Below are 26,375 nucleotides of genomic sequence, written 5' to 3'. Positions count from 1 at the left end.
TCACGCGTGTCATGGTATACACCTCTATCCTTGTGTAATCCTTGTGCAGAACGCGCTTTGCGCCTACTGTGTTAAGATAGCATGTAACATCGAGAAGACAAACGTTGCGACTGGTGAGTAAACACTGGAATTACTGGAAAATTTGAAGTACAACTTCAAGTTGTGATCGCTTGTGAAATGTAAAACTTTCTTTGTCATTTTAATCCGTAAAATCATTGAATCTAATAAGGCCCAACCGTGCTCCAGCGCAACTTCTGCCATGCCGAACTAAATTCAGGAATTTATATTTATATTTAAAGTTCTACAAAAGCAGGGTAGAAGTAGGCGTCTGAATCAAACTTTTAAATTAAGTTCGGCAAGCTCTGCAGTTCTATACGACGCTGGTGCGGCAGCGATTCAACCGTCGTGCTTTTTCGGCGCCAAAAAAAATTCATAAATTATTAATGTATTTTGGCGCGATTGAGTTCCCGCGGGGAGAACTTTACGAAAAGAACTGGAGTTTTAGTAAATCCTGAATACTGTGGTACGACGTCTGAAACAGAGTCGTGTTTCCCCCGTGCTATAGCCGAACCTAATTAAACTTTGAGTTCGGCACGGCAGAGGCGCGAAGTCTAAACTTGGCCTTTTAAGGTAAGGCCAAATCACCATTAAATATGCGTTTTGTTCTGCCTGCATGAATGGAGTGTCCACATGCAGTGAAATTAACGTGAAAAGAGATTTCAAGGTATTTTTTTCCCGCAACATATACATCTAACTACGATCAGTTCCTATATAAAGTACAGTTTATCGCACTTAGCTGTTCATGTAAAATTGCACTCAAAATCCCCCCAAGAGACTTGATCCAATGTGATGGACATTTGTAAACTCACATACCTGCCAACTCTCCAGTTTTTCCCGAGAGTCTCCAAATTTTTCATCAACTCTCCTGGTTTCCCGGTTAGAGCACCAAATCTCCTGGGAAATACCTAGACCGTGGCTTTTTCAACATTTTTTCATTAATCTCATTATTTTTGAGACTTCAAAAAGGAAAATAAAACAAGAAGTGGATTTAGTGCTCTTATTTGAGCTGTTCGTTATTGGAAAACATAAAACAGAGCAATCAAATTGATATATATTTAACGAGTATCATAATATTATCAGTCAGAAGTCAACCAATCAAATTGCATAATATATGGTACAGTGTAGAAAGTTGGCACGGTTTTTGCAAGCTGTTTACGTCAGTCGAAGGGAAGAAGGCAGCATGTCTTTCGGTTCACTGCAAAAAGAATTCTTAGGCGCCCTTTCTAGACATCTCCAGATTTTTGTACTCTGGCGGTTGGCAGGTATGATGACATTTTATGGAAAGTGAAACTTAGTGGTTCCACTCTCTTTTCAACTTTGTCATCACATTTTCGGGAACTCATCACAGACAATGTTGGAAGATTCCCTTGAAGATTCATGTGCTACATAAAATTCCCTCGTGGTTTCACTGCTGTTTGATTTTGTCATGTTTGTGGCCAGCTCCATACCACTGGCAAAGCACGCTGGTGCAAAATACCCCCAACAACGCAAGCTGCAGTGCTGAGTAAAGCTTTTATCTAACACTCTCAGATTTGGCTCAACAAAGCTACAATGTATGTATCGTGCAAGAATACTTATACCCCAAAAAATTCATGCACGCCACCACTGCCAAGAAAAAGTCATGCACATTCAGTGAGCCAACAATCAGTATGTTGCACAGAGAAAAAATATAATGCAAACACATTTATTGAGAAGAACTTTCCAAGTGCATGATTAAAGCTTAAAAAAAATTTGTGCTGATACCAAGTCACCCAATACCCCCTTAAAGGTCAAGGGTTCACCCCTTAGAGTAGACACAAGTGTCATTTTTCCTCACGTCATGACCACAAATGTTCCAGTGTGTCCCCCATGTACACGTAACGCATTGCCATAACTGCTTCATTTAAATTCTCTCATTTCTGTAAGCCTTTCCTCTTACCACCAGTTTGCACTGACCTTAAAATGCCCCTGAAAATTTGGCAGACACTATAAAAGTCCTTGAAAGTGAAGGAAATAGTACTTTCCTTAAAATGCTTTGAAGTTTGAATTTCATTGAGAAGTCATTGAATGTTTGAGACTACAAGATAAGTACGCAAGACCTTTCTTTAGAAAGCTGACCGAAGAATTTCAAAAAATATTAGTAATAATGAGATCCACCCTCATCTGTAAACATATGCTATCAATGTGGGATCATACTACTTGTCAGCTAAAATCCTCTAAAGTTGGGAGGGGCAGCCAAGGGCATGGACAATGTAGGTCGAGAAAATTAAAACACCTCAGTCTCAAAATGTCAATTTGATGATACTAGATTTCATTAATCATTATTTGACATACTTGACAGTGTAAGGTGTCCGTAATTTAGTACTGATGTGAAATTCCTTGAAGAGTGCCAAAATTCTCCTTGAAATTAGTCCTTAAACAGTCCAGACAAAAACTTAGACCTTAAGGTCTCTTCCCTTTGTGGTGCAAACTATTAGGCCCCTTTTACGGTAGCATGATCTGGTTACTTAATGGTTGGGTCTTTGCAGAAATCTAGTCTATGTGCAACTCTCTTCACTTCTTGGGTTGCCACATTCTTTATTCTATTCAGTTCTTTCTAATCAGCTTCCATATTACTGGTATTTAGAGGCAAACACAGTTCTAGGTCCTTAAAATCGTCAATGCTTGATGGATTAACATCATATTTAGATTGAAAGGCCATGCCTCAGTTGGAGAGAGAGGAGGCATGCAGATAGTCCATTTAGTCCTAACTAGATTTTGTCTTTAAAGGCGGAGACCAAGCAGGAAAGAGGAGAAAGCACTGCTTTTCTGAACCCTGGGAAGATAGTGACGTAATTCTTGTGGTGGAGAATGAGAAGTTTCATGTTCATCGTCTGATACTGAGTATGAACTCTCCAGTTTTCAAGGCTATGTTCAAATCACAGTTTAAAGAGGCGACAGCCAATGAGATTTCACTGCCTGAGAAAAATGCCAGTGGAGTTCTGGACTTCCTGAAGATAATTTACGGTTCCCAATACATCCAAGAGCAAGCAAAAATTACAAGTTAGTATTTTTCCAGCTAAAGTTAACATTTAGGTGACACGTTTCAGCTGAAAGTAATTATATCATAGTTGAGCTCCTACATGTCGCAGGTGTGTGAGCCGAGCCCCATTGTTTAGAAAATTTGGTAACCCATCAAGCTAAATAATTTGGGTTGTGCCGTGATTTTCCCTCTGTCCGTACATATGTCCATATGCCCCTTCATGTAAATCAATAAGCACTTAATGACTGGCCCTGAAGGGAAATAATGAGTTTTGTTCCCAGAGAACCTCAATGTTCCCCAAGGCGAAGCTGTGAGGGGTCATCTGCAGCTGAGTGTCGATTGATACCATATATGAACATCTTGATCAGTAGTCAATCAACATCCTGATTGATACTCAGTCGACACTCGATCAATACGTGATCAACTGTCAATTGATATTCGGCTGAGTGTCAAGCAACTCATATTTATGTATTAATTGAAAATCAGTCAACTGTCGACTGAGATGTCGATGGAGTGTTGATTAGGGGAGCAATGATTCATATTCCTTGCAATTCGATTCAATTTCAATTATTTCCTTTTGATTTCGATTTCAATTCGATTATGCAAAATATTAATGTTTTTTAATTCTTACAACATGATACACAATGTAAACAACATACAACCCTAAACCCTAAATTTTAGGATACAATGAGTGTGTCGCACGAGGTTTGCCCTATTTGGAAATTCTCAAGGGGTGGTAGAAGGGCAACATTTTTACCATGCAACACAAAGTGGTGCACAAACTACAAACGCCTTTACTCGTCAATCAAAAACACATTTTAAAGAGTTCTGGATTTTGATATCACAATGTAATAACTCACTGAGGGCACTCTGGGAAAGGTATGCAAAAATTCGAACCAAAATCAATAAGTGGAATCAAAGAATTGGGAATCCGAACAATCACAATCGCTATTAATAGAGAATTCAGTTAATCGTTACACCACTAGTATTGATAGAGTGTCAACCGAGTTGTCAATGGAGTGTCAATCGAGTATTGATCAAGTGTTGATCGATGATATCGCTCAAGGGTATCAATCAACACTTGACTGTTGATGCGTTTAGTACACATGATCACACAAAATTGCCGCAGTTTCTAGGAGCTTGACCTGATCATGTGCTAGTCAAAAGTTAAAGTTGTTGTTTCCCTAGGGTCAGTTAGTGAGTTTTGTTTGCACTCAAGGGAGTTAGTGAGTTTTGAGCTATGACACATGACACGTTCTCCAGTCGGAAAACGTATTTGAGGTGGGAGGTATAACAATGTGAAATGTAACACTGTGCAACAACCTCATTCCTACGGCTTTGCCCTTAGATATTGGGTGGGGCGGGTTTACAGCATACATCTTTGATATTGGGTTTCCATGTTATGTTCAATTGACAACTCTCAAAACAAGGTATCTGCTGACCAGTATCACGTGACCATATTGCGGACTCATGTATAGAGCTCACCTATGCTTTTTTGGAGTTCACCACTGCCCACAACAGGTACAAGTTTTTGACTGGATCACAGGCTCAAGCCATGATGATGTTAATGACAGTGATAATGATGAAATGATAAGTAAGCACATATAGAAGACACACAGTAACACCGTGGAGAGGCGTTTACCTCTGAAAATTGAAATTGTGGTTTAAAAAATTTAATGTTTTTGCCACTAGTTGATATGAAACAGTTTGACAGCTACAAAGTCTGCTACGACAGTCACAAGTTTGACCCGAGTTAGGATCCAGCTGGATCCCTTAGGGAAGAAGTTGGGGATGAGTCAGTAAAACGGGCCATCTAGCTTCAGCCAACCAGAAACTTGTCTGTATCAGGAGCCCATCTCTCTCAGTACATATCATAATCACTAAAATTTGATTTTTGTCCCTTCGTCTAAGAAGCATCCCTGCTTGTTTGAATCAGGGTAAGGCATCTCTCTAAATTATCAATTACATCTTACAGACTTCTACTGTAGGTATCGCTTAGCTAGACTGTGAATGCATGTGTATTTCCAGACAGCCGGAAATATGTCACTCTGTGTTCGCAGGCTAGATATTGCTTCAAAGCTCAAAATTAAATCAAAGATGTTTTAGAGGAAAATGTGGAAGATCTTCTACAGTTAAGTGATGAGTATCAGGTAACACAGCTCATCTTTGACCCTTGTGTGAAGTTCCTCGAGGACCAACCTAAAAAAAAGGAGAAAACGTTATGAAGATTCTGGCAATTGCAAACTTGTACAACCTGGAGAAAGTACATCAAAGCTGCATCGACCTGCTCAAGAATATGAAACTTGAGTCCCTTTCAGAAACTGTTCATTTGCAAGATCTCAACAAGGAAAAGACGCAATATTACCTGACACAAAGGATTGAACGGTTAGAGACAGTTCTTGATGGGGTGTTTCCCCAGGTTTTTGGGTTAGTGTTTAGTTTGATGCATCACTTGCATGATTCTGGAGCAATGGTGTTATGGTGCAGTAAACATGTCTCTAAGGGTAAAATTAGAACGTATAGATCGTTGGAAATTAGAGAATGTATAGGCTGTCAAGGAATGTTAGAGTCAATTGTTGATGCAACCTGTTTTGAGACGCATGGAAAAAAAGTCCCCAACCATGGACCCATTGGTTATTTTGATAACAATCTGTTCTCTGTTATGCACGATCTCTTAAAGGTGATTAAGAAAAATTGAGGTCTCCTTTATAACAAGGAAGAAGTATTAGACAGACTGAGTTCTTAGTGAGCTGCATTCAGTCGCGCACTCTAATTGGTTAGGCATACTTCCACAAACGACCACTCTACCTCTTAATGTTATCAGCTATGTGCGTTTAGGCCTGTTCATAGGTACATGTAACTTAGTCACTGCTCAGTCTTTGTTTTTCTACCATGCTCACGATAAATCTCCTCTAAGTTTATGCTAAGGGTGAAATTGCCCCTGGGGGAACTGCCATATAAAAAGGGCAGGAACATTCGTCAGAAATTTTGAAAAGAGCCCCAAAGAGGTACCAAGATCCTGTTTTATGGGCGTGGCTTGAAATGTTTTCCACCCCTAAGAAGTACCAATTCTAAAACAACACATTATCTTCTGTCATATTTTTTCGTCTCAGTGCCATAAAAGGTACTGCAAAAGCTCCGCCTGTGAACCTTTTGAGGCTGAATACCCTAAGAGGAACCAAAACCACTTTTTTTTTAACCCCTAAAAGATATGACAAGCACCCCTGTCCTTTATGTATGGGAGTCCCCCGTGGGGAAAGTGCCCCCAAAAACTCTGCAGAATTTTGAATCTTTGGTAGTTTTTAAAAGTATAGTTTTGCTATCAGTGAGGCAACAGGAATCACTTCGCTGATTTCGAGAGACCGTTAAGTCATACCGTTAGATGCGGCCTTTCGAGCTGTCATTTGTAATGTTGTTACTGTGCATTCCATTCTAGTCTTTGATTTTGCATTTTCGAAACGGTTTGATCAAATTCTCCGCTATGGTAGCATTTCAAATACCTCGCCACCTCACTAGTAAGGGCGTCACAGGGTAGTAAGCCCTCCACCCTCTACATGACAAATAAAGTTCGAACAAAGAAACCCTCAATGTATGACTTTTGTCCGTGTAGATTGAACCGAAAAACTGCCAAGATGGTAGACACTTTGTCAAAGTCGCTACCATTTTGCCAACCTCATTCTTATGCATGGACTTACAATTTGCCGTGTTCTATTCAAGTTTCCAGCTCTTTATCACTTAATGAATTTTCCTCACGAGGTTTTGCTCCCTCGTCGGATGAAGAATTTCCTTCAACTGCGTATATGTATGCTGGCCGGTGGAAGTGTTGCATACCATCTTAGGGTCAGACTGTTGCAAGGCGAAAGCAATGCTAGCTATATTTATAGTAAGTTTCATTAACGACCTTAGTCAATGAAATTCGTGACTTCTTTAACTCCCAGACTTTTACTTGGTCTTTAAATTTTAGGATGTGTTCCACGTATTTTACTAAAAAGAACTTAGTAATTGAAGAATTGCATAAAGTGCTCATACGAATTTTTAAATACCGTTCATAAACTTATGATCTACTTTGAAAGTGAAACAAGTGCCAGTTTATCAGAATTTTAAGTCCATATTGAAAGCATCGAGGAAACCAGATCTTGACAACAGTACAAAAGAACCGAGAAAAATTTGCCGTTACGATCTATTAAACGGTTAGGAACTTTTCTTCACTAGTAACAGCAGGGAAAGCTGATTGAACCCGGGTTGAGCGTTGTTTCAGGCAGCGGCGTTATTCCGATTTTGCTTACGACACACCATATAACCTCATCAAATCAAAACGCCTTTTTAAAAATTACTCTTAACCTCCTATTTTCCTGTGAGAAAAAGCTCAAAAATTGATAAATGAACTAAGGAGGGCAAGAACATAGTCCGTGTGCGTTTTACACTGTAAAACTGGTACTTTATTACAGATGGTGTGATTTAGGTGGGCGCCTGCTTCCAGGGGTCACGCTATCTAACGAGTTTATACCTTGTACCAGTTGTGAAGAGCACAGGCTTCCAAGCTCAACATACGTGGTGTATGCGGCAGCTGGTGTATATAGAGAATTGTATGGGAAAATCACCGATCGTAAAAAAAAAACTTGTGTAAATAACTATCTCATTTGAAATAAAGTTTTCCTACCTCAGATGTGTCGCGTACCTCTCTCTTGGGCCGATTTTAAAGCCATTTTGTCGCCGTTTAGTGAAGTCATTCGAAACCGTTGTCTCTCCTGTTCTTTTAGAAGGAGAAACGACGGTTTCGAATAACTCTAAATACCTCTTACTAACCGAGTTCGAGGTCCGTACTGTAAGTTACGGACCGAGTTTTTCCCCACAATTTTTGGCCCAAGCGCGAAGCGCGCGGGCCATAAATCAAAGGGGAAAACGAGGATCCGTAACTTACAGTACGGGCCGAGAAGACGAGGTTAGTAAGATATTTATTATATCTCTACTGTGGTCTGACGGGCTCGGGAACGATTGCTATTCACGCGGAACGGCTTCAAATTACTGACGCACCTCGAAAGCAAAACGACTCAATTTAAAATCATTGTTAAGTGACTCTTAAGTCGTTAGTAGGTTTTGATACACAGTTTTAGAAGTTAAAGAAAGTTTTAAACTTTTACTTGCTAAAAAAGTTAAGAACACTTGGCGCTAAATTACGAAATATTTTGGCAACCCCGCTAAATTGACCAATCACAGCGCGCATACTAACCGAGAGATCTAAATATATATACAAGCTTCGCATACACCACATATTTTGAGCTTGCGAAGCCTGTGCGAAGACGAGACAGAACGTGTACATAAATACCTTTCCGCTTTGCGACAGAAAAATCTACTATACAAGGATGGCAAGTAACATCGAGGAGACAAACGTTGAAGAGAAGAGAACCGAAAACGAAACTGGTGGGTAAACGCTGGAATCCAACTTTGTGATCGCTTGTGAACATGCAGAAGTCTTTGTCATCTCAGTCCGTCAAATCATTGAATCTAAGGTTTGCTAGGCCAAAGCACCCATTAAATACGCGTTTCGTTTTGCCTGCATGAATGAAGTGTATAGTGAAAAGAGATATCAAGGTCTTTCGTTCCTTCTATACATCGATCGTGTTTTATAAAGTCATAGTTTATCGCGCTTAGCACTTCACGTAAAAACACAATCAAAATCTCCTCAATACACTTGATCCGAACGTGATGAAAATTTTGAGAAACATATATATGGAAAATTAAAACTAATGATAAGATTTCACTTTGTTTTCAACTTCGTCATCAAACTACCGGGAAACCATGTTTTAAATTTTTAATTCACGTGAAAAGTCAATTTCGAGAAAACTCCGTTACTTCCCTTTAAGAAATTTTTGTCTCTTGCACTACCCAGGAATGCGATAATGTTACAACACCTTATCATCCAATTTACGCTCTATTATCTGTCAAGTCGTCGCTTTCGGGAGGTTAAAAGCAAAAGAAAAATTTAAACTTTTAGCCCTAAAAGTGGTCGCGGTCGCATACGGGAGGTGGTCGCTTACAAGCGGTTCCAAATATAGTGGTTTGACTGGGAAAGTTTTGGTATTTTGGAAAACTGGTCGCCTAGGAGAGGTGATCGCTTACGAGAGGTGGTCGCAACCGGAGGTTCGACCATAGTACCAATCCTTTTCTTTCTCTATAGGTAGGGACGAAGCAGAAAAGATGGTAAAGCATTGCTTTTCTGATCCGTGGAAAGGTAGTGACTTGGTTCTTGTTGTAGAAGATGAGAAGTTTCATGTTCATCGTGTGATTCTGAGTTTGAACTCTCCAGTGTTTGAGGCTATGTTCAACTCACAGTTTAAAGAATCCACAGCCAACGAGATTCCACTGCCTGAGAAAAATGCCAGTGGAGTACTGGACTTTCTGAAGATAATTTACGGCTTCCAATACCTCCAAGAGCGAGTGGAAATTACAAGTAAGTATTTTTTTAGCTAAAGCTAACGTACAGGGCAAATTTGTCCAGCTGTCAAGCTTTAAGATGTTAAGAATGTATCACAGTTTCACAGTAACATCGCATTTGGATCGGCGTTTACCTTTGAAAATTTAAAATGTTTAGGGAGGAAGCGGGTCATGCGGGTCCCGTATCCTGGTCGAATTGGAATTTGGACATGTTGGTTTTTGCCACTAATTGATATGAAATGACTGCTGCAACAGTCGCAAGTTTGACCCAGTTTGGGATGCAACTGGATCCCTCAGGAGAGAAGTAAGTAAGATTGGGCTCTCGAGACCAAAAATGTGCGTCTATATGTCGCACAAATTCAATTTGAGTCAGTCCATCTTTCCGAAGAAGAGTAAGGCATCCGTAACAAATGCTGTTGTTGCAGTTGAGACCCTTGCGCCTCGTTTGAATGTTACATCACGGGTAACTGCACTAACAGTTGTTTATAAAAAAAACTGACCAAAACTGGATAATTGCGGGATAATGCAATTTAAGAGTTTTCATTGGCTCAGTCGTCATAGTATATGATCAGTTATACCATGCTCTATAAGTATGGTAAGCGCACGCGTAACCTTTTGGGGGGGGGGGGTGGGGGTGGGGGCGTTTTTATTTTTTATTTTAGTTTTCAATATTTGGGTGGCGTTTTAAATAAAAACACGTACAACTGTTCCTTTCGCACTTGCTGGATATGAGATGATTATAGCAAATTAGTCGCTTCGCGCCTCGTCACCTACCTATTATCTGAAATTTAACGCGCACTCGTGCATGCATCTAACGGATCATCATTCAGATATAAATCATAAACGGACTTTTCTTTTCAATGTTTTAGTGGAAAATGTGGAAGATCTTCTACAGTTAAGTGACGAGTATCAGGTGAAACAACACATATTCGACCCTTGTGTGAAGTTCCTCGAGGACCAACCTAAAACGAAAGAAAACGTAATGAAGATTGTGGCGCTGGCAAACTTGTACAATCTGGAGAAGGTACATCAGGGCTGCATCGACCTGCTCAAGAATATGAGTCTTGAGTCCCTTTCAGAAACTGTTCATTTGCAAGATCTCGACAAGGAACAGACACAATATTACCTGACACAAAGGATTGAACGATTAGAGACGTTTCTTGACGAGGTGTATCCCCAGTTTTTCGGGGTAGTGACGAGTTTGATGTCTTTGTTGATAACTAAACAGAACATGAAGCAGTGCAGTACGCATGTCGCCCATAATAAATTTTTTCGACCAGTTTCCTATTTGCAAATCTTAGACTGTCCAGAGTGCAGAAGCATGTTAAGTGCACTAGTTCAAATAGACCCTTTTAATAAATTGCGATGTTACGGTGAGGATCATTTCGATTCTAACCTGTTCTCTGTTATGCAGGATTTCTCCAAGCTGAAGAACTAGTAAAAACTGACGTATCGTCAAGTAAAGAACTACCACTGGCAACTCTGAGTATTCGAGCGTTCTAATTAGTTACTCAAACGCCGGTTATTAAAACTAGAGATTAAAAAAAAATACTCCGTAAGCGAGCCAGATTGTACCTCTGTATAATCAGCTATGGGTTTAGTCAGCAGTCGGTAGGTTTTCAAACAGTTTCACTCATAAATTCATAACATGCGGTCTCTTATCTTAAGACATAGGTTAATCACTGACGACAATGCTCAAAGATTAGGAGAAAAAAAAGATATTCTCTGGACTTTGCTTATGGTGTAGTTTGATTTACTGCCACCGCTGGATTTTGGCTTAGAGCCATGCTAGAAGTCTCCGCGTGAATAAGGAGATAAATGATAATGTTATCTAAGGTATGTCAGTTGAATAACGAGCCCGCAAGGTAGTCTCGGTTAAAACATTTTAGGCGCAAGGTTGTCTCGGAAAGTTAAGGCCACGATGTGTGCTTGGCCTTTGTTTTCTATTCAATATTCATCAAGTTGAGCAAAGTAAATAATTTTAGAGCACTGGACTTGAAATAATGTGCCCGAAAACTATCGTCCACAGCATTGATCTAGGATAGCGATATACGAGGTATGGTATACAAACTCGATCGACAACCAAGGCAAAACTCAAGAAAGTATTTCATTTCAGCGTACAAGTATAGCCCAAATCATTTGACCCGTTCATTTGACCCGCTAAGGGAGTTTCAACATACCGCTGTCCGTTTGTATTTTTTCCAGATCATGGTCGATCATGGTGGCGACCGCACCCTGGGCATTAAAATTAAAAAACAAAATAGCAATTTCCTGGGATGGGAACAAATAGGAGGGTCAAATGACCCGCCCCGGGCTCATCCAGAAAATTGTAACGTTACCTGAACGTTGCTCAAAATTTGATGAACCGTAATGAAAAGGTGTATGACGGTTATTCACCAGCCTCCGGAGTGTACGTTTATTCTTGCATTTGTCAGCATGAGAAAGAGAAAACAAACAGCGGTTACAAACATAAACTGGTTTCCTATGGTATATCAAACTTGACGTTTCGTATGCTACAACATACTGACATCTGCAGAAGTGACGGTTACAAAATATGACAAAATTTAAAAAGACTAAAACTGAAGCGAGGTATTGGTTACTAGCTAGACAACAATGAGCAAAAGAAACTACATCCGGTGTGAATTTATACTGAAAGAAAGAGATTTTCACTACCGACGTTTTCATTTAGGGCGGGTTTTAAGTCCCGTATTCACAATGTTTCCTTGATTTTACACTGTAAATCACATTGACCACTTGCTAGGATCTCAAAATGGTCGCATTTGATGTTGTGACCGGTAGAAGTTGAATGATCAGCAACAGCGGAGGCGTGACCAACTTGAGTGAGAGCTTTTAATTGCTCCGTCTTTCTGTCTTGCATCTTCTTTTGGTTTTACCGATGTAGAAAGCAGAAACTATTCATTTGCAAGATCTCGACAAGGAACAGACGCAATGCTACCGGACACAAAGGACTGAACGATTAGAGAGGTTTCTTGACGAGGTATATCCCCAGTTTTTTGGGGTAGTGTCGAGTTTGGTACTCCTGATATTCAAACCTAGAAAACACCCGGTTTGGTACGGTGAGCATGTCAGAGGGGGTAAATTTAGAAGATATATTTCCATGGAAATGATGGCAAAATGTTCAGGCTGTAAGAGCATGTTAAGTTCAATGGTTAGAGAAACCGTGTGGTATTGGAGAGAAGAAATGACACCCCGCCATGGGGGCAACAACCACTGTGATGACGATCTGTTCTCTGTAATGGAGAATTTTTGTCAAGTTGACTGGGAAAAAAAGTGACATTTGATGAGTAACAGAAAAGTACAGATTGAGCGTTCAGTCGCACATTCTAACTGGTTTCTCATATTCTCATAAACGAGCACTGAACTTTATATTATCTATTGCTACACGGATTTATCCGTGTTCAAATGTAACCTTTGCATTTTTTACATTCAAAAAAACGCTAAAACACGTTGCAAGTGTTTTTTTTTTATCTCTCTTAATTAGAGGAAGCTGTACTGCACGACTATAAACCCTATCATTATCACAGAATTATTAATAGATTAAAAAGTCCCTCGAAAAATTCTCTGAATTTTACGTAATTTGTAGTTTAAATAGACCTAAGTATAGTTATGCTATAAGTGAAGCAACAAGTGATAGCTGTATGCACGTTTTAGACGGTCAAATTTCTTTAACTGATAGGTTGCCATTTTGAGTCGCCATTTGTAATTTTACATGGCCACTCCGTTCTCGGACCGGATGCTGTCAAACAGAAAAAAAGCAATGAAAACATTGTTATGAAGACTATAGCAAGAAAAGCCCGAGGGCCCACAGATGGCTGGAATAGATGGCTGAATGGTGAGAAAACCGGGCTTAATGTGAAACAACCACGGGATGGAATCAAAAGACAGCTGCATTCAGCATCAGTATGGAAGGTGACAAGGAAAATGGGAAATTTCACTTATGTTACCATGGTAACCCTTACACAATGTATCAGTCAAATCCAAGGGCACCCTACCCCCAGGTTTACCCTAAGCATTTTGATCAAATTCTACACTAAGGTGGCATTTTTTTTTTAAAATACCCCACCACCAAAACAGTTTGGACGTCACAGTGTATCAAATGAAGAAACCTCAGATGTATGATTTTTGTCCATGTAGATTGAAAAATCTTTTGCAATAGTCAAATAGGAGTAAATGGGCATTACGCATTAGCTGCTATAAAGGTAATATCAACAAGAAGCGTGTCATCGAATAACAACTTGACGTCAGTTTTTTATGCGTCTGTCCTCTTATTGATGATAAATTGCGTCATAACATTGTCAAAGTGGCTGTGGTTCCGCAGTAAACTTTGACAATGTTATGACGAAATTTATCATCAATAAGAGGACAGACGCATAAAAAACTGATGTCAATTTGTTTTTTATAATAACAAGACCCCAAAATGGTCAAATGCCAGGAATAAATGAGGAGAAAAGACGTCGTAAACTTGCCGTTAACAAAGATAAGTGAACTTTATTCAAAATGACGCGAACATTGACTATAGCTAATCTCATTGGTTAAAAAATGTACCGTTTGACAGCTGAAAGTTGAACTTGAAGGGCTTGCAGAAATTAAAATTTTATCCGTCTGTACTCTTATTGATGATAAAAATGTGCCAATCAGCACGCGAGAAATCAGGCAGTTATAGTAAAATAACAAATTTAAAATCAGTCCACTCATTCTGTATTTGTTGCATTTACTATCAACACATGTCCATGGCAAAGTAGGTCGGTTACTGATAATAACTAATGCATCTTGATAAATGTATTCGCCTCTCTGAAGTATGGTTTATTGGCCAAGCAAGGAGTCAAGATGGCTAGATATTACCAAAGGTATTTTTTGGATTGTTTATGGACCAAGTGTGACCATGAGAACGAGGCTGCCAAGATGGTAGACACTTTGTCAAAGTCCCTACCATATTGGCAGCCTCATTACCATGCGTGATCGTACAATTTGCTGTGTTGCATTCAAGTTTCTTGCTCTTTATCACTTAATGAATTTTTCTCACGAGGTTTCGCATCCATCGTTGGTTGAATAATTTTCTTCAACTGCTTTTTTTTGGTGGCTGGTGGAAGTGTTGCATGCCATCTTAGGGTCAGACTGTTGCAAGGCAAAGGCAATGCTAGCTATGCTTATAATATGTTTTTATCGTCACTAACGACCTTTGTCGATAAAAGTCAGGGCTTCTTTAAGCTAAAGCGGCTGGTATTAAGGTTGAACCATGGTGGGACGTTGTCCCATGATCAGCCCCCTCCCGGCGTTTTACACGATTTTGCCTACGACACACCGTCTAATCTTTATCAAAACGACTTTTTAAACATTCTTTTTTTTAAGCAGTCCATGGTTTTCCTTTTAGAAAGAGCTCAAAATTGTTAAATGAACTAAGGAGCGCAAGTACACAGTCCATGTGCGTTCTCACTAAATTGTGAGGTTAAGCACAATTTCAGATGAAAATACTATTTGAAAGAAATCCACTTTAAGAATTAATAAATTAAGTGATAGCTGATGACTGATAAAGCCGAAGATCTCGTTGTTGTTTTAAAGAAGCCATGACTTTTAATTGTTAAACTGGGGAACGTGTTTCAGCGCGTGCCTTCTTTCATGATGACTTCTATTAAGGATAATATAGACTCAAGGGGGGAGGGGGAGGGGACTTCCGACACCAACATGGGTGACTGTTTGTTTCCACGGTTTTTCCATCCCTAACCCTTGTAGACCTTCCAATTGATCTACACTTAAAATCTGAAAGGGATCAAACATGCATTTTCCCTTCTCAACTGGTTTGGCTCTTGTGTTAAGTTGCCAGGTATTCTGATTGTACAGAATCCTGCAAAGAGCGTCAGCGTTCGTAGCTAGAAGGCTAGGCTAGTAAAGGGAATATTTCCTCCTACGAGAACTGGAAACGAGTTGGATGAGTCACGCGATCGAAGAATACCATTAATGCTCCGTCGTGTACATCAAGGACGCATTTAATGTACTCTGCAGCGTTGTATATTGTCGCAGCAAACCGGCTGGCAACAAACGATGGCATACAACTATATTGAAAAAAGTGAGCACATAATTGTTGAATGTAGCAAAACTCCCGGTAAGTTGACAGCGTTGAAATTCGTCTGATTTGAACATCTCGTGTTCGGTTCAGTGTAGCCAAAAGACCAGCCTGTAGAAATTTGCTTGCTAACTTTGACGGTAAAGGAGGAAGTGTTAAAAGATATAGTTATGTCTATTTAGCTTGTAATGCCAGGAGTGCTAATCAACTGAGTGAGATGGGAAATTGTACATGTGGTGGTTAGTACATGTACTTTCGTGAGAAATTTATCATAGCAAAAAGCTATATGAAGTACTAACTGCTGCTAAGGGCAAAGCTTCGCCTTCAGTTGAGATATTTAATTTGTTCCGACCTAACTTATTTAAACTTCTGCACATCATTTTCCCCCTTATTCCTTGGTGACTCTGTTTGCCAAATCGACTAACATTAAAACACGGTCATGAAAGCGCGCATAGACGTTAATTGTCTATATCAAATGCAAATTGCAAGTTGATTTCTGTGCCGCTTAATTTTAGTGTTTTTATATATGATGTTTCCAAGAGATCAGCAGTAACAGCGTAGCGTGTTCTAAAAACACAGTCTCCTCCAGACATCGACTTCCTCGCTCAAAATTGTACAAAAATGGTGTTTTGGCCGGGGAAAATGTTTTCTTGTGTTACTTTCGTGACTTCTTTCTCGCTATCCAGTTCAGTGAACCGAATCAAGCAAGCATTCGTTGCCGGTTTTACCACAGGGAAGGGGAACTCCCTATAATATTAGTGTAAGGGGAGATCCCGCCCGAAAGGTGTACCATTAACAGGCTGGAGGTCTATTGAAGGGTAGGGAAGTTTCACAGGGTGGAAAAAGGGAAGGGAAAACTGTTATTTAGGTATTTTAAATATGGTATTTATTTCTCGGGAGGTAAATTATTTTACGTGACTTTTAGAGTCAGTTGCCAGTTTAGGTCAGGGGTAAACATGCTCAACAATTCCAGATTGCTCTCCTCTTTTCCTTTAGTTCTAGGAGCAAAGCAGACAGTACACTTACCCAACCACCCAACTCAGCCACCTTTTGTAGATATGATGGGTACCCATTCGCCTTTGCTGAGAATGGCTGATATAGTTAGAAATATTTTTTACGCTGTAGTTTCGTTTTGTAGAATAAATGGCCCTCTGGGTGGCCAAAGATGGCAACCACAAGTGTCTGCTTCCACTGTAGACTATGAAAAAGTATAATTAGGCTTAGAGCATAAAGTGCCTTTAAAATATCTTGCTAAGAGACGTACCAAACGTCCAGTTCATCCAAGTATTATTGCCAAAACAATTTTTTACCTCTCCGAGAAAAAAGCCAACGAAGTACTGGACTTTCTGAAACAACTTTACGTGCAAGAACGAGAGGAAATAACTAGTAAGCATTTTTACTTCAGAATAAAAACTAGCGATAAAAAACGACGTTTCGATCTCCCTGAGATCATTTGCATCGCACAAAACACACTTCTAGTAGTATACAATGTCGGGTATACGTGCCGACACCTCTATCAGCGCGTTGAGGAACGCAAAGGGTTGTCTTCAATCGGGAATCACATTAAAGAACATCATGGAACAGTCCCAAGTGATATATCCCGTGATTTCAAGATCTTGAGAATTCGACTGCCTGATCTACGAAATGCTCTTTATAAAGGAGCTTAAGCCAACTTTGAACAAACAGTCAGATTCAATCCGTGCAAAGTTATTTATATAGTTTTTTTTATAGTATTTTATTAATTTAATACTTACATTTTAGCGCTTGTGTTTCCATATTTTATCGTTGGACATTCCATTCTCACGCCCTAATTTGTACTTATATATGTATATCAGTTTCATTCGCTTTTTCTACAACTTGAAAATGATCTCAAGGAGATCAAATCATCGTTTTTTCAATCGCTAGTTTTTATTCTGAAATGTGTTTCGAAAAACTGCTTATAAGAACCATTTTTATGCAACCAAAATTATCTATGAGAGGTTATGACAAGTGTAGAAGACCAATAGGTAGTTATATGCTTTGTGTCAGGGTCGGGACTGAATTCCTTAGGTAAATTTACATTGGTTGCTGTCAAGAGATTATCCAGGTAAGAGAGTGAATCCATCACATAGGCCTTATACTCGAGGTAAGTTATTGTTAGACATGGTACCTAGTTCGTCCGCATATGTTACTCGCGCGTTGCGGGGATGTTTTTAAGGACGATTTGTTTATGAGTCGCCAAGGACGAGGACAACGTCGATTAAAAAACGACTTTACATTCAACCCACGAATCTTGCTAGAATTTACATTCATTCTGTTTGTCTGTCATCCTCAGAGATAATTTAAGGTTACAGTATACCTTCAGGGATGTCTCGCGCGCAAGCGATGTAGCGCGTGCAGTTTAAGCTGTAGATACCTAAACCCCTATATCAAATTAAAGCTTATGGAGCTGGCTATCACACTATACCAAGAATTTTGAAAGAATATGAATTGTCGAATTTTTCACGACCACTAAATCCGAGCGCCCGAATCACCTTTCGAAAGCTACAAGTCAAAGCGAATTTCGTTTTTCGCCAATTTAATGTTTTCCTCGGTTTCAGGGCCCAAAGCGCTTAAAAAAGGTGTCTGCGTTTTGGCATATTCGATTGCAGTAAAAAGTTACAGAACACTTTCGAAATAGGATTAAAAAAATGTGGAGTGATCATACAAAAATCGCTCTCGAAGAAAAAGGATTTCGAAATTAACAATTCCCAGACACGCTTTTGTAGTTTATATGTTAAACTAGCCACTGTCCAAATTTAAGAGCAATTGAACAAATTCCCTTTGAGTTACAACTCTTTAAAGTGTCTGCTTCAAGTGGAAAAATTTATTTGAGAAAACAGCGCTAAGAAAAATTTTCTGCTTCGCAAACAAACTCCGCCCACAAACGCCTTCAACTGGGTTCTCAGATAACTAAGCCAATCAGTGCAGGGAAACTTTACTACCGTTAACCTCCTGGTGAAATTTACGCGCGAATCCCTAAAAAACTCTTGTGTTTCGCAATGCGCTCAAGGAACCGAAGGCAGAGAGATAATTTTTCTGCAGCTCGGTTTTTCTTGAAGCTGGTCTGGCAAAATGGGGAAGACTAAAAAGGATACGAACGCTAGAGTGGCTGAGCGAAGGAAACAAACAAAAGATAGCGCGGAGGGCAACTGTGTGTGGGCAACTGTGCATGGATAATATTTCAAATGGTTTCAATGAGTCCGACGATTCGTCGATATCGGACTCATCAGAAGAGTCTCTGTCAGCATCCCTGTTATTGCTGTCAAGTTCCGACATTTTTACAGAACCGTTCTTTTCTCTTACCACGAATATTTGCCCGCCTTATACGATAACTATAGCTTCATCCGCGTGGCGAACTTTCACTTCTTCACTCATTGATGTATTTTCATTCGTTCTTTGCTGTTTTCGCTTTTTCGAACTGGTCCATGGTTTAAACGTGGTCTATGTTGACTTATAACTTAATAGAGACACGCCTAATATCAAAAATGCTGGGTAATCAGAACAACAATGCTGATCAACTGAGTAGTCAATTCGTGACATCCATATAGGTAATTCCCGCAAAAATCGTCTCGGTTGATTGCATACGCGCCATAGGGCTGTCAATCAAGAGGTAAACTTTTACTTCCGGTGAAAACGTAAAACCGTCATTTCTCCGCCAATATTAAGCCTTTTTCAAAAATTTTTTTCAGAAATTAGAGATTATTCTTCGACCACTATTTTGACCCAAAAATCCAAATTTGAAGAAAATTGCCGACCCGAAGGTATACTGTAACCTTAAAGAGAATATGTGCTACAGCGGCAAAATTGGAAAAAGAAATTTTCAACTGAATTGGCCGTCGTATTTCATGTTTTCTAGAATACGCAGAATGTGGTTTTTATGCAGTTGTTTTGTAAGAATGGCAAAGAAATCATGACAAAGACTTGTAACGCATCCGTACACAGCCATTGTACATTTTGACGTTGCTGTTGTGTTTTGCTTATTCTTAAACTCTATAAAACAGAGTGAACGGTAGGAGAATGAACAGCCGAACTAGCACAAAGCAAACGAAAGCCCGGCTGAACAAATAGACGGCTGGGAGTGCAGCAAACATCTGTGCTATGAAACGCATTTTGAAAACCACATTTCCCGCCATTTCTTCTCAGGCCAGATTCGATATATCAATATTCTAGCATGGCTCCGAGGCCCTCAGGACAAACTTCTATGTTTGGTGGTGTTTTCTTTGTTTCCAAGTCTCTTTTGGGAATTGAGGGACAAAAAAACTTAAAACATTTACAATAGACCAATTTCGATATATTAACATTCAGCCTAAAACAATAAACCTCAGTACGAGGCTCTAGGGAATAACTACAGCGTTTGTGGGTTTTATTCCCTAGAGCCTCGTGCTGAGGTCTATTGTGCTAGGCTGAATTTTAATGTATCGAAATTGGTCTATTTTGACCCGCAAGCCTCGGATCTATGTTGGAATATCGATATATCGAACGTGGCCCTATTGCGAGAAAGTCGCACGGGCTGTCTACGCATTGCCCGAGTAACATCCTCGGAAGAACTGGGTACTATGTCTAAAAATAACTCAAGAGGGATTACCTTGGATATAAGGCCTATACAGGGGATTCACTCTCTTATCTGTATATATCTTGTTGCTGTACGTTGTTGTTGCCTCAAAAAAGGCTAGTGGTCAATTTAGCTTAATGGTTTTGATTGGACAAGGTTTACTCCATGACCTAAAACCCAAGGTAATCCCCTCAAATCAATTTCTAGATCACACCCAGTGTCGAAACTTGAAAAAGCCAATCCCGTGAGGTGATTTTTGCTCACTTTGACAGCCCCGGAGCCGCCTTTATGCGCGCATTTTCATCTTCCAGGAAACAATCCGCGCAACGCGTTGGGTAACATAACCTGCCGGAGAACTGGATACCATCTCTTAAAATAGCAGAGTACCTTAGAAATACGGCCTTATGGGAAATTAACTCTACCCTTCATTTTAATTAAGATACAGCTCATCAGCAATGTTTCCTTGAGTGATTCAGTGAATTGCTCAAATGTTTATTACAACCTTCTTTTCTCTTTTTTATTAATTAACTTAGTAAAAAACGTGGAGCATCTTCTCATGTTAAGCGACGAGTACCAGGTAAAAGGCATTTTTAAACAGTGCGTCAAGTTCCTCGAGCATCAGCCAAAAACAGAAAGAAATGCAATGAAGATTACGAGACTTGCAAGCTTGTACAAGCTTGGCAATGTGCTTGAGGGCTGCTACACCACGATAAGGGAAATGAAACGTGAGTCCATTTTACAAGCTACCCAGCGGGAAGCTCTTGACCAGGAGACCTTGCAAAATATCATGTCGCAAAGACTTGAACGGTTAGAAACGTTTCTTGACCGGTTGTATCCTCAATTCATTGGTGTTGTAGAATGTTGTTTCTGGCTCTGTTCTAGATCAGACAACTTGAACAAAAGGGTCCCTTGGTGTCCTTTACATTTCACCGACGGTAAATCACACTCGGTCGATATTGTTAAACGTCTCAAGGAATGTCCAGCTTGCAAGCGAATGTTGCTTAAAATAATTGAAACAACTAAGTCAACTAGGGAATACTGGGATCGTGCTAGTTCATCACCCAAGCGTGAGATTACTTATAATTATGGTGGCAATTTACATTTTGACGAAGCTTTGTCATCTTTGATACAGGATTTCTCTAAGTTGATAAAAAATTAATTGCCACACGAGTTTCAGCCAGTAAGTGTAATAACTTCTGGAAAGCTTCTTGATATCTTGGGACAATTTAAAACACTTTTATCTTATACTAGTTTGAAGTAGGGGGCGTTACTAAGTGTTGATAGCCCAGGCATCAAATTAATTTGTTGAGTAAGGTCTGTAAGAGGTCGTAACACGCAATTTTATTAAACACATCACTTTATTATGGATGGAAATAATACAACAACATGCATTATGTCAGCTACATAGTAAAACAGGCTCGCGTTATCTTTGAGGGTGATCATCGAATGCTGCTGTCCTTATAGTGTAATCTAGAATGATTATACATGTAAAAGCTCTCTCTTTCAATCGGAAGCAGGTTGTCTGAAAGATTAGCCTAAAAGGTTTTCAGTATTTACGTTATCGCCGGTTCACGGGTGCGCTACACAAGACTTATTTTAGGAAAGTAAATAATTATTATGTTTAAAAATTTAATTTGTGCATAGTCCTGATGATTGTAACTCTTTTTAGGTGTCCCCAATTAGCAGCAATGCTAAATCTCATTGACAAGTGAATAAAGTTATTATTGGTCAAACCATTATCGAGGGACATCTATGAATGAGGTGTGACTGATAGCTGAGAATTGGTTAAACAGTTTTAACTGTTAGCTGACAAATAGCACGCTTTTAAGATTATAGCTGATCCAAAATCTGCAAAATTAATCAATATCAGAGAAGTGGGATGGTATTAAAAGCCCCGGGTAAACGATCGCAATATTTGAACGCAACATATCGCAACATTGTTGGACGCATGTTGTACGCGTTTGGCCACCCTGTTACGACGTGCTGTGAGATGTTGCGACATGTTGATTGTTGTTGGCTCATATTTGAAAATGGTCAAATTTTTCATGCAACATTTTTGAACGTTGCATGATGTTGTAGTCGTTTGGCCGGGTTCGTGCAACAATGTCGCGCCCGGGCATGCGCACTAGTTCGATTTTCAATACCCATCATGTCGCAACACGTCGCAACAGTGTGGCCAAACGCGTGCAACATGTTTCGCTCAACAATGTTGCGATATGTTGCGCTCAAATGTTGCGATCGTTTGGCCGGAGCTTGCAAATGCTGAGCCAACAATGTTGGGCTGGGCCGGGCTTTAACTAAAAACCAAGAGACGATTTTTAAGCTTACAGAACCAAAAATGACGTGGAATTAACCAGCGCATAAGTTAAGTGCAAATAAAGCCTGTTTCATTATTAGAGTGGCCCAATTTTGGTGGCACAAAAAGAATAGTTGTGCACGTTTCTTTAGAATTGTCTACGTTTTTTGTATGAGAGTAGACATTTTGTGATGTATTTGTGGCTTTGTAAAAGGTGACCACAAAATAAAGGTAAAGGAAATATACATGTAGGTAGAATTTTTGGTTTATTCGCAAAATATTGAGTAAACAGGTTAAAGAAGAAAATAAAGAAAACATTAAAAAATTCTGTTGCGACTGTACTTTGAATTCTTAAGGATGACGGTAGAATAAGGGTAAAGTTTGAAATTTCAGCAACCTTGACTCGAAAAGAGATTAGACTGTGAACAATCAGGTGGTATCCCAGGGATGGTATCAAGGGAAGATCAAGTACGGGGCCTACTGGTAGTTCAAACGGTGAGACAGCTTTCAGTTGAGCTGGGCAGTCACTGAACGGTGTGCGTGAAGATTTTAATCCTCAGATGTTTTGATTGGCTACTTGAAAATAAAGAAATCTTTAACGGAAGTCAAATTGTTCGCGCGGATTGGTGGCGCGAAAAATGTGAAACACCTTGACCAGCCGTGTCTATGGAGGACCATTCAAGAACAGCTGCAGCTGACCTACAAATCGTTTAGCTTCACGGTCTGATCAAGGCATCAAGGCATTTAAAAGCGAAACAACCAAAATAAACGATTCAATTGCTCCATGTCAGGAGTCAAAAACAAAGGGCAATAACTGAAAAATCAATGAATGCCAAAGCCTGTTGGTAAAAAAAAATTGGACTGACGAAACATTCTTTAAATTGATACCATTTAAGTTCTGATACAAAGATTCCTCGAGTCTTGCCTTGGCAGCCGCCATTGACAATCCCTTACAACATATAAGAACATTACGATTGCATACTTGAAGACCGAAAGTCCGAGAATTCTTCTGTTTCTAGAGTTCTTCGTTTCTCGTGCCAAGGTCGCGTCGGCTAAGAGAAGCGAAAAGGGCTATGGGGACGAGAACGGGCGTGATCTAGGTTTTCTAGTCTCCAGTCTCCCAATGAAAGGCGCGGATCCTGCTCCTTGTGTCACGCGATCAAAGGGAATTTTTGTCCGTGCTCCAGTGGTGAAGGAAACACAGAATACATACTAAAATACCTTTTCGCTTTGTGACAGTACATTTTTATACAATAGCTTATACAGAGATGGCATCTAACAGCACCATCGAGGACACAAGCTTTATAGAAAAGGGAAGCCAAAACGAAACTGGTGAGTTAACGATTCACATACTGCTGCATATGAATACATACAGAACAGGAAAAATGCTGTAGGAACACTGACCTCAAGATCGGTTATTAACAAAGTTGCTTCACCATTTCAGACAAGCAAATGCATAAATATTGAATCTAAGGTTTGTTCCGCAAATAAAAACAAAAGTGTGTGTCATTTGGCTACACGATTTGTTCGCAATATGCACCATTTAATATGCGTTCATGCAAGTGGAGTATGCAAATTTAAATTCTTGGTCACGAAAACCTACTTCCTCTTTCTGTTATGTTGATATTTACATATTTATATATTAGATGATTTTCCGAACTTAGCATTTCATGTAAAAAGGAACCTTGCATACGCTCTAGAGACTCAGACTTTAAACAATCAGTGCAGTATTCATGCGTTTTCATCCCTAATTAATTTTTTTTCCTTTGTTTTCTTTTTAAAATAACAAAAGAAGAGAATAAATTAGGGATAACTGAAACGCATGCAGAATCTTAAAACTCCGATTTGGCTTATTTTACCAACACCTTTCCGTCTGTAGGAGGAGACCAATCAGAAAAGAAGTTGAAGCATTGCTTTTCTGAACCCTGGGAAGATAGTGACGTAATTCTCGTGGTGAAGAATGAGAAGTTTCATGTTCATCGTCTGATACTGAGTATGAACTCTCCAGTGTTCAAGGCTATGTTCAAATCACAATTTAAAGAAGCCACAACCAACGAGATTCCTCTGCCTGAGAAAAATGCCAGTGGTGTTCTGGACTTTCTGAAGATAATTTACGGCTTCCAATACATCCAAGAGAGAGTGGAAATTACAAGTAAGTATTTTTGCAACATAATTAAAGCTAACGTATATGGCAAATGTTTCCGCTGGAGAGGAATTATCCTACGGTCATACAAAATCTTTGGACCTTCTAGCTTGCTTCGAAGCTAAGATGTTTAGGAAAGTCTTTCACAGTAACATCGCAACTTGCCTGGCGCTATTTACCTCTGAAAAGTAAATTTGGGCTTTTGTTTAATTTAGACCTTTCCTTTCAATGTTTTTAGTGGAAAATGTGGAAGATCTTCTACAATTAAGTCACGAGTATCAGGTGAAACAACTCATCTTTGACCCTTCTGTGAAGTTTCTTGAGGACCAACCTAAAACAAAAGAAAACGTAATGAAGATTCTGGCGCTGGCAAAATTGTACAACCTGGAGAAGGTACATCAGGGCTGCATCGACCTGCTCAAGAATATGAGACTTGAGTCCCTTTCAGAAACTGTTCATTTGCAAGATCTCGACAAGGCACAGACACAATATTACCTGACACAAAGGATTGAACGATTAGAGACGATTCTTGACGAGGTGTATCCCCAGTTTTTCGGGCTAGTGGTGGCTTTGATACCCCTGATACACAAAAATAGTGAATCCAAAGTGCGATTGTGCAATACGCACGTCGACGGCTACAGGAGAAGATTTTGCCGACCAGTTTCCTATTTACAAATCAGAGACTGTCCAGAATGTAAAAGCATGTTAAGTGAAATGGTTCATCAAACCCGCCCTCGACACAGAGATGACGACGACGATCATTTCGATTCTAACCTGTTCTCTGTTATGCAAGATTTCTCCAAGCTGAAGAACTAGTAATGAAAAACTGTCAACTAAGGGACCGTTCATTTTTTATTAGGGAGGGGGGGCTGGTGGGATTTGGGACGCACCATTTAAAATTCGCATGACCCCCCCTCAGCTTACCAATTTTTTCACATGGCCCCCCCTTATAGCGGTCATTTTTTGGGATGACCCCCCCCCCCAAAAAAATTTGACCAACCAATATTTAGATTTCAACTTTTTTAATATTTCTCTATTATCCCCCTACTCCACGTTATTGTGCTCACTATGAAGACAATATTTACAATCTCTATACGACAGAGAGCTGTTGTTTAAAAAACAAATCAAAAGAAAGAGAAGTCAATTTCGGATCTCCTAGTTATGGCTCGCCCTGAGCGTGTGGCATTTGGCCTCTCATTGGCATCTTCCTCATCTGAATTGATGAATCCAAGAATGACGTCACTTGAGTCATCTTCTCACCCAGAGTCAATGGCGTCACTGTCATACTCATCATTGTCACTTTCATCCGTTTCACTGCTGTCAGCACTTGCCCTGTTGTCATTTTGTGTCAATGTCCCGGCATTTCTCAGTGTCGGTTGGCCAGCTCTGAGAGGACTCTTCTGCTGCAAGCATGAATGTCTTACAATTGCCTTTACTTTCTCACTCTTGCTGCTTTTCAAATGCTGCTTCAGCCCGTGGTGGTTTGAGTACTTGTTTAGTTCTGGAACACGTAGCTTTTTAAGCTTGGTTAGATCTTTGCACAACTCAGTCCAAGGATAATCCTCCTCCCTACTTAACTTTGCCTTTTCTTCTGCTCTCTTTTTCCTTTTAAATTCCAGCACTTCAAGATGCTGAAGATAATCCACCACAAACTTCGATTTGACAATAAACTTATCTGCAAATAGAGCAACGCTCTCAGGGTCAGATAAAACTAGCCTGCCACTTCCATGTTCTTTCTTCTTTATATTGTTAATCCAATCGGGGAAAGAGCGCATTACTACATGA

The 26,375-nt window shown here is 39.7% G+C and overlaps 2 protein-coding genes and 2 pseudogenes across 3 annotated transcripts in view; all 4 read left to right on the top strand.

Annotated features, from left to right (window-relative positions):
• The first annotated feature begins 673 nt into the window (after window positions 1–673).
• LOC145480543 (kelch-like protein 24a) lies at window positions 674–6,280 on the top strand (annotated as a pseudogene). Its single transcript, XR_014048521.1, has 4 exons — window positions 674–724; window positions 1,571–1,613; window positions 2,809–3,081; window positions 5,168–6,280. The product of XR_014048521.1 is annotated as a kelch-like protein 24a (transcript).
• A 2,080-nt stretch (window positions 6,281–8,360) lies between these two features.
• On the top strand, window positions 8,361–11,484 carry LOC145482994 (kelch-like protein 24). The gene is made up of 3 exons (XM_081461618.1): window positions 8,361–8,486; window positions 9,244–9,512; window positions 10,366–11,484. Exons 1-3 carry the CDS (start codon window positions 8,425–8,427, stop codon window positions 10,932–10,934), a joined length of 900 nt encoding a protein of 299 aa, XP_081317744.1. The 5' UTR covers window positions 8,361–8,424; the 3' UTR covers window positions 10,935–11,484.
• Window positions 11,485–20,288: 8,804 nt separating this feature from the next.
• Window positions 20,289–22,599, top strand: LOC145480542 (uncharacterized; annotated as a pseudogene).
• A 1,116-nt stretch (window positions 22,600–23,715) lies between these two features.
• The window catches only part of LOC145480541 (BTB and MATH domain-containing protein 38-like), a 46,874-nt gene continuing 44,214 nt past the window's right edge, over window positions 23,716–26,375 (top strand). Inside the window, exons 1-2 of the mRNA XM_081458779.1 lie at window positions 23,716–23,779; window positions 24,327–24,599. Of these exons, the coding sequence (XP_081314905.1) occupies window positions 23,716–23,779; window positions 24,327–24,599 (337 nt within the window). The remainder of the gene's footprint in view (window positions 23,780–24,326; window positions 24,600–26,375) is intronic.

This window comes from Orbicella franksi, chromosome 3 (genome assembly GCF_964199315.1).
Source record: "Orbicella franksi chromosome 3, jaOrbFran1.1, whole genome shotgun sequence".
In the NCBI taxonomy this organism is placed as follows: Eukaryota; Metazoa; Cnidaria; class Anthozoa; order Scleractinia; family Merulinidae; genus Orbicella; species Orbicella franksi.
Note: the sequence above shows the minus strand (reverse complement) of the source record. Positions and strands in the feature narration are given on the sequence as shown.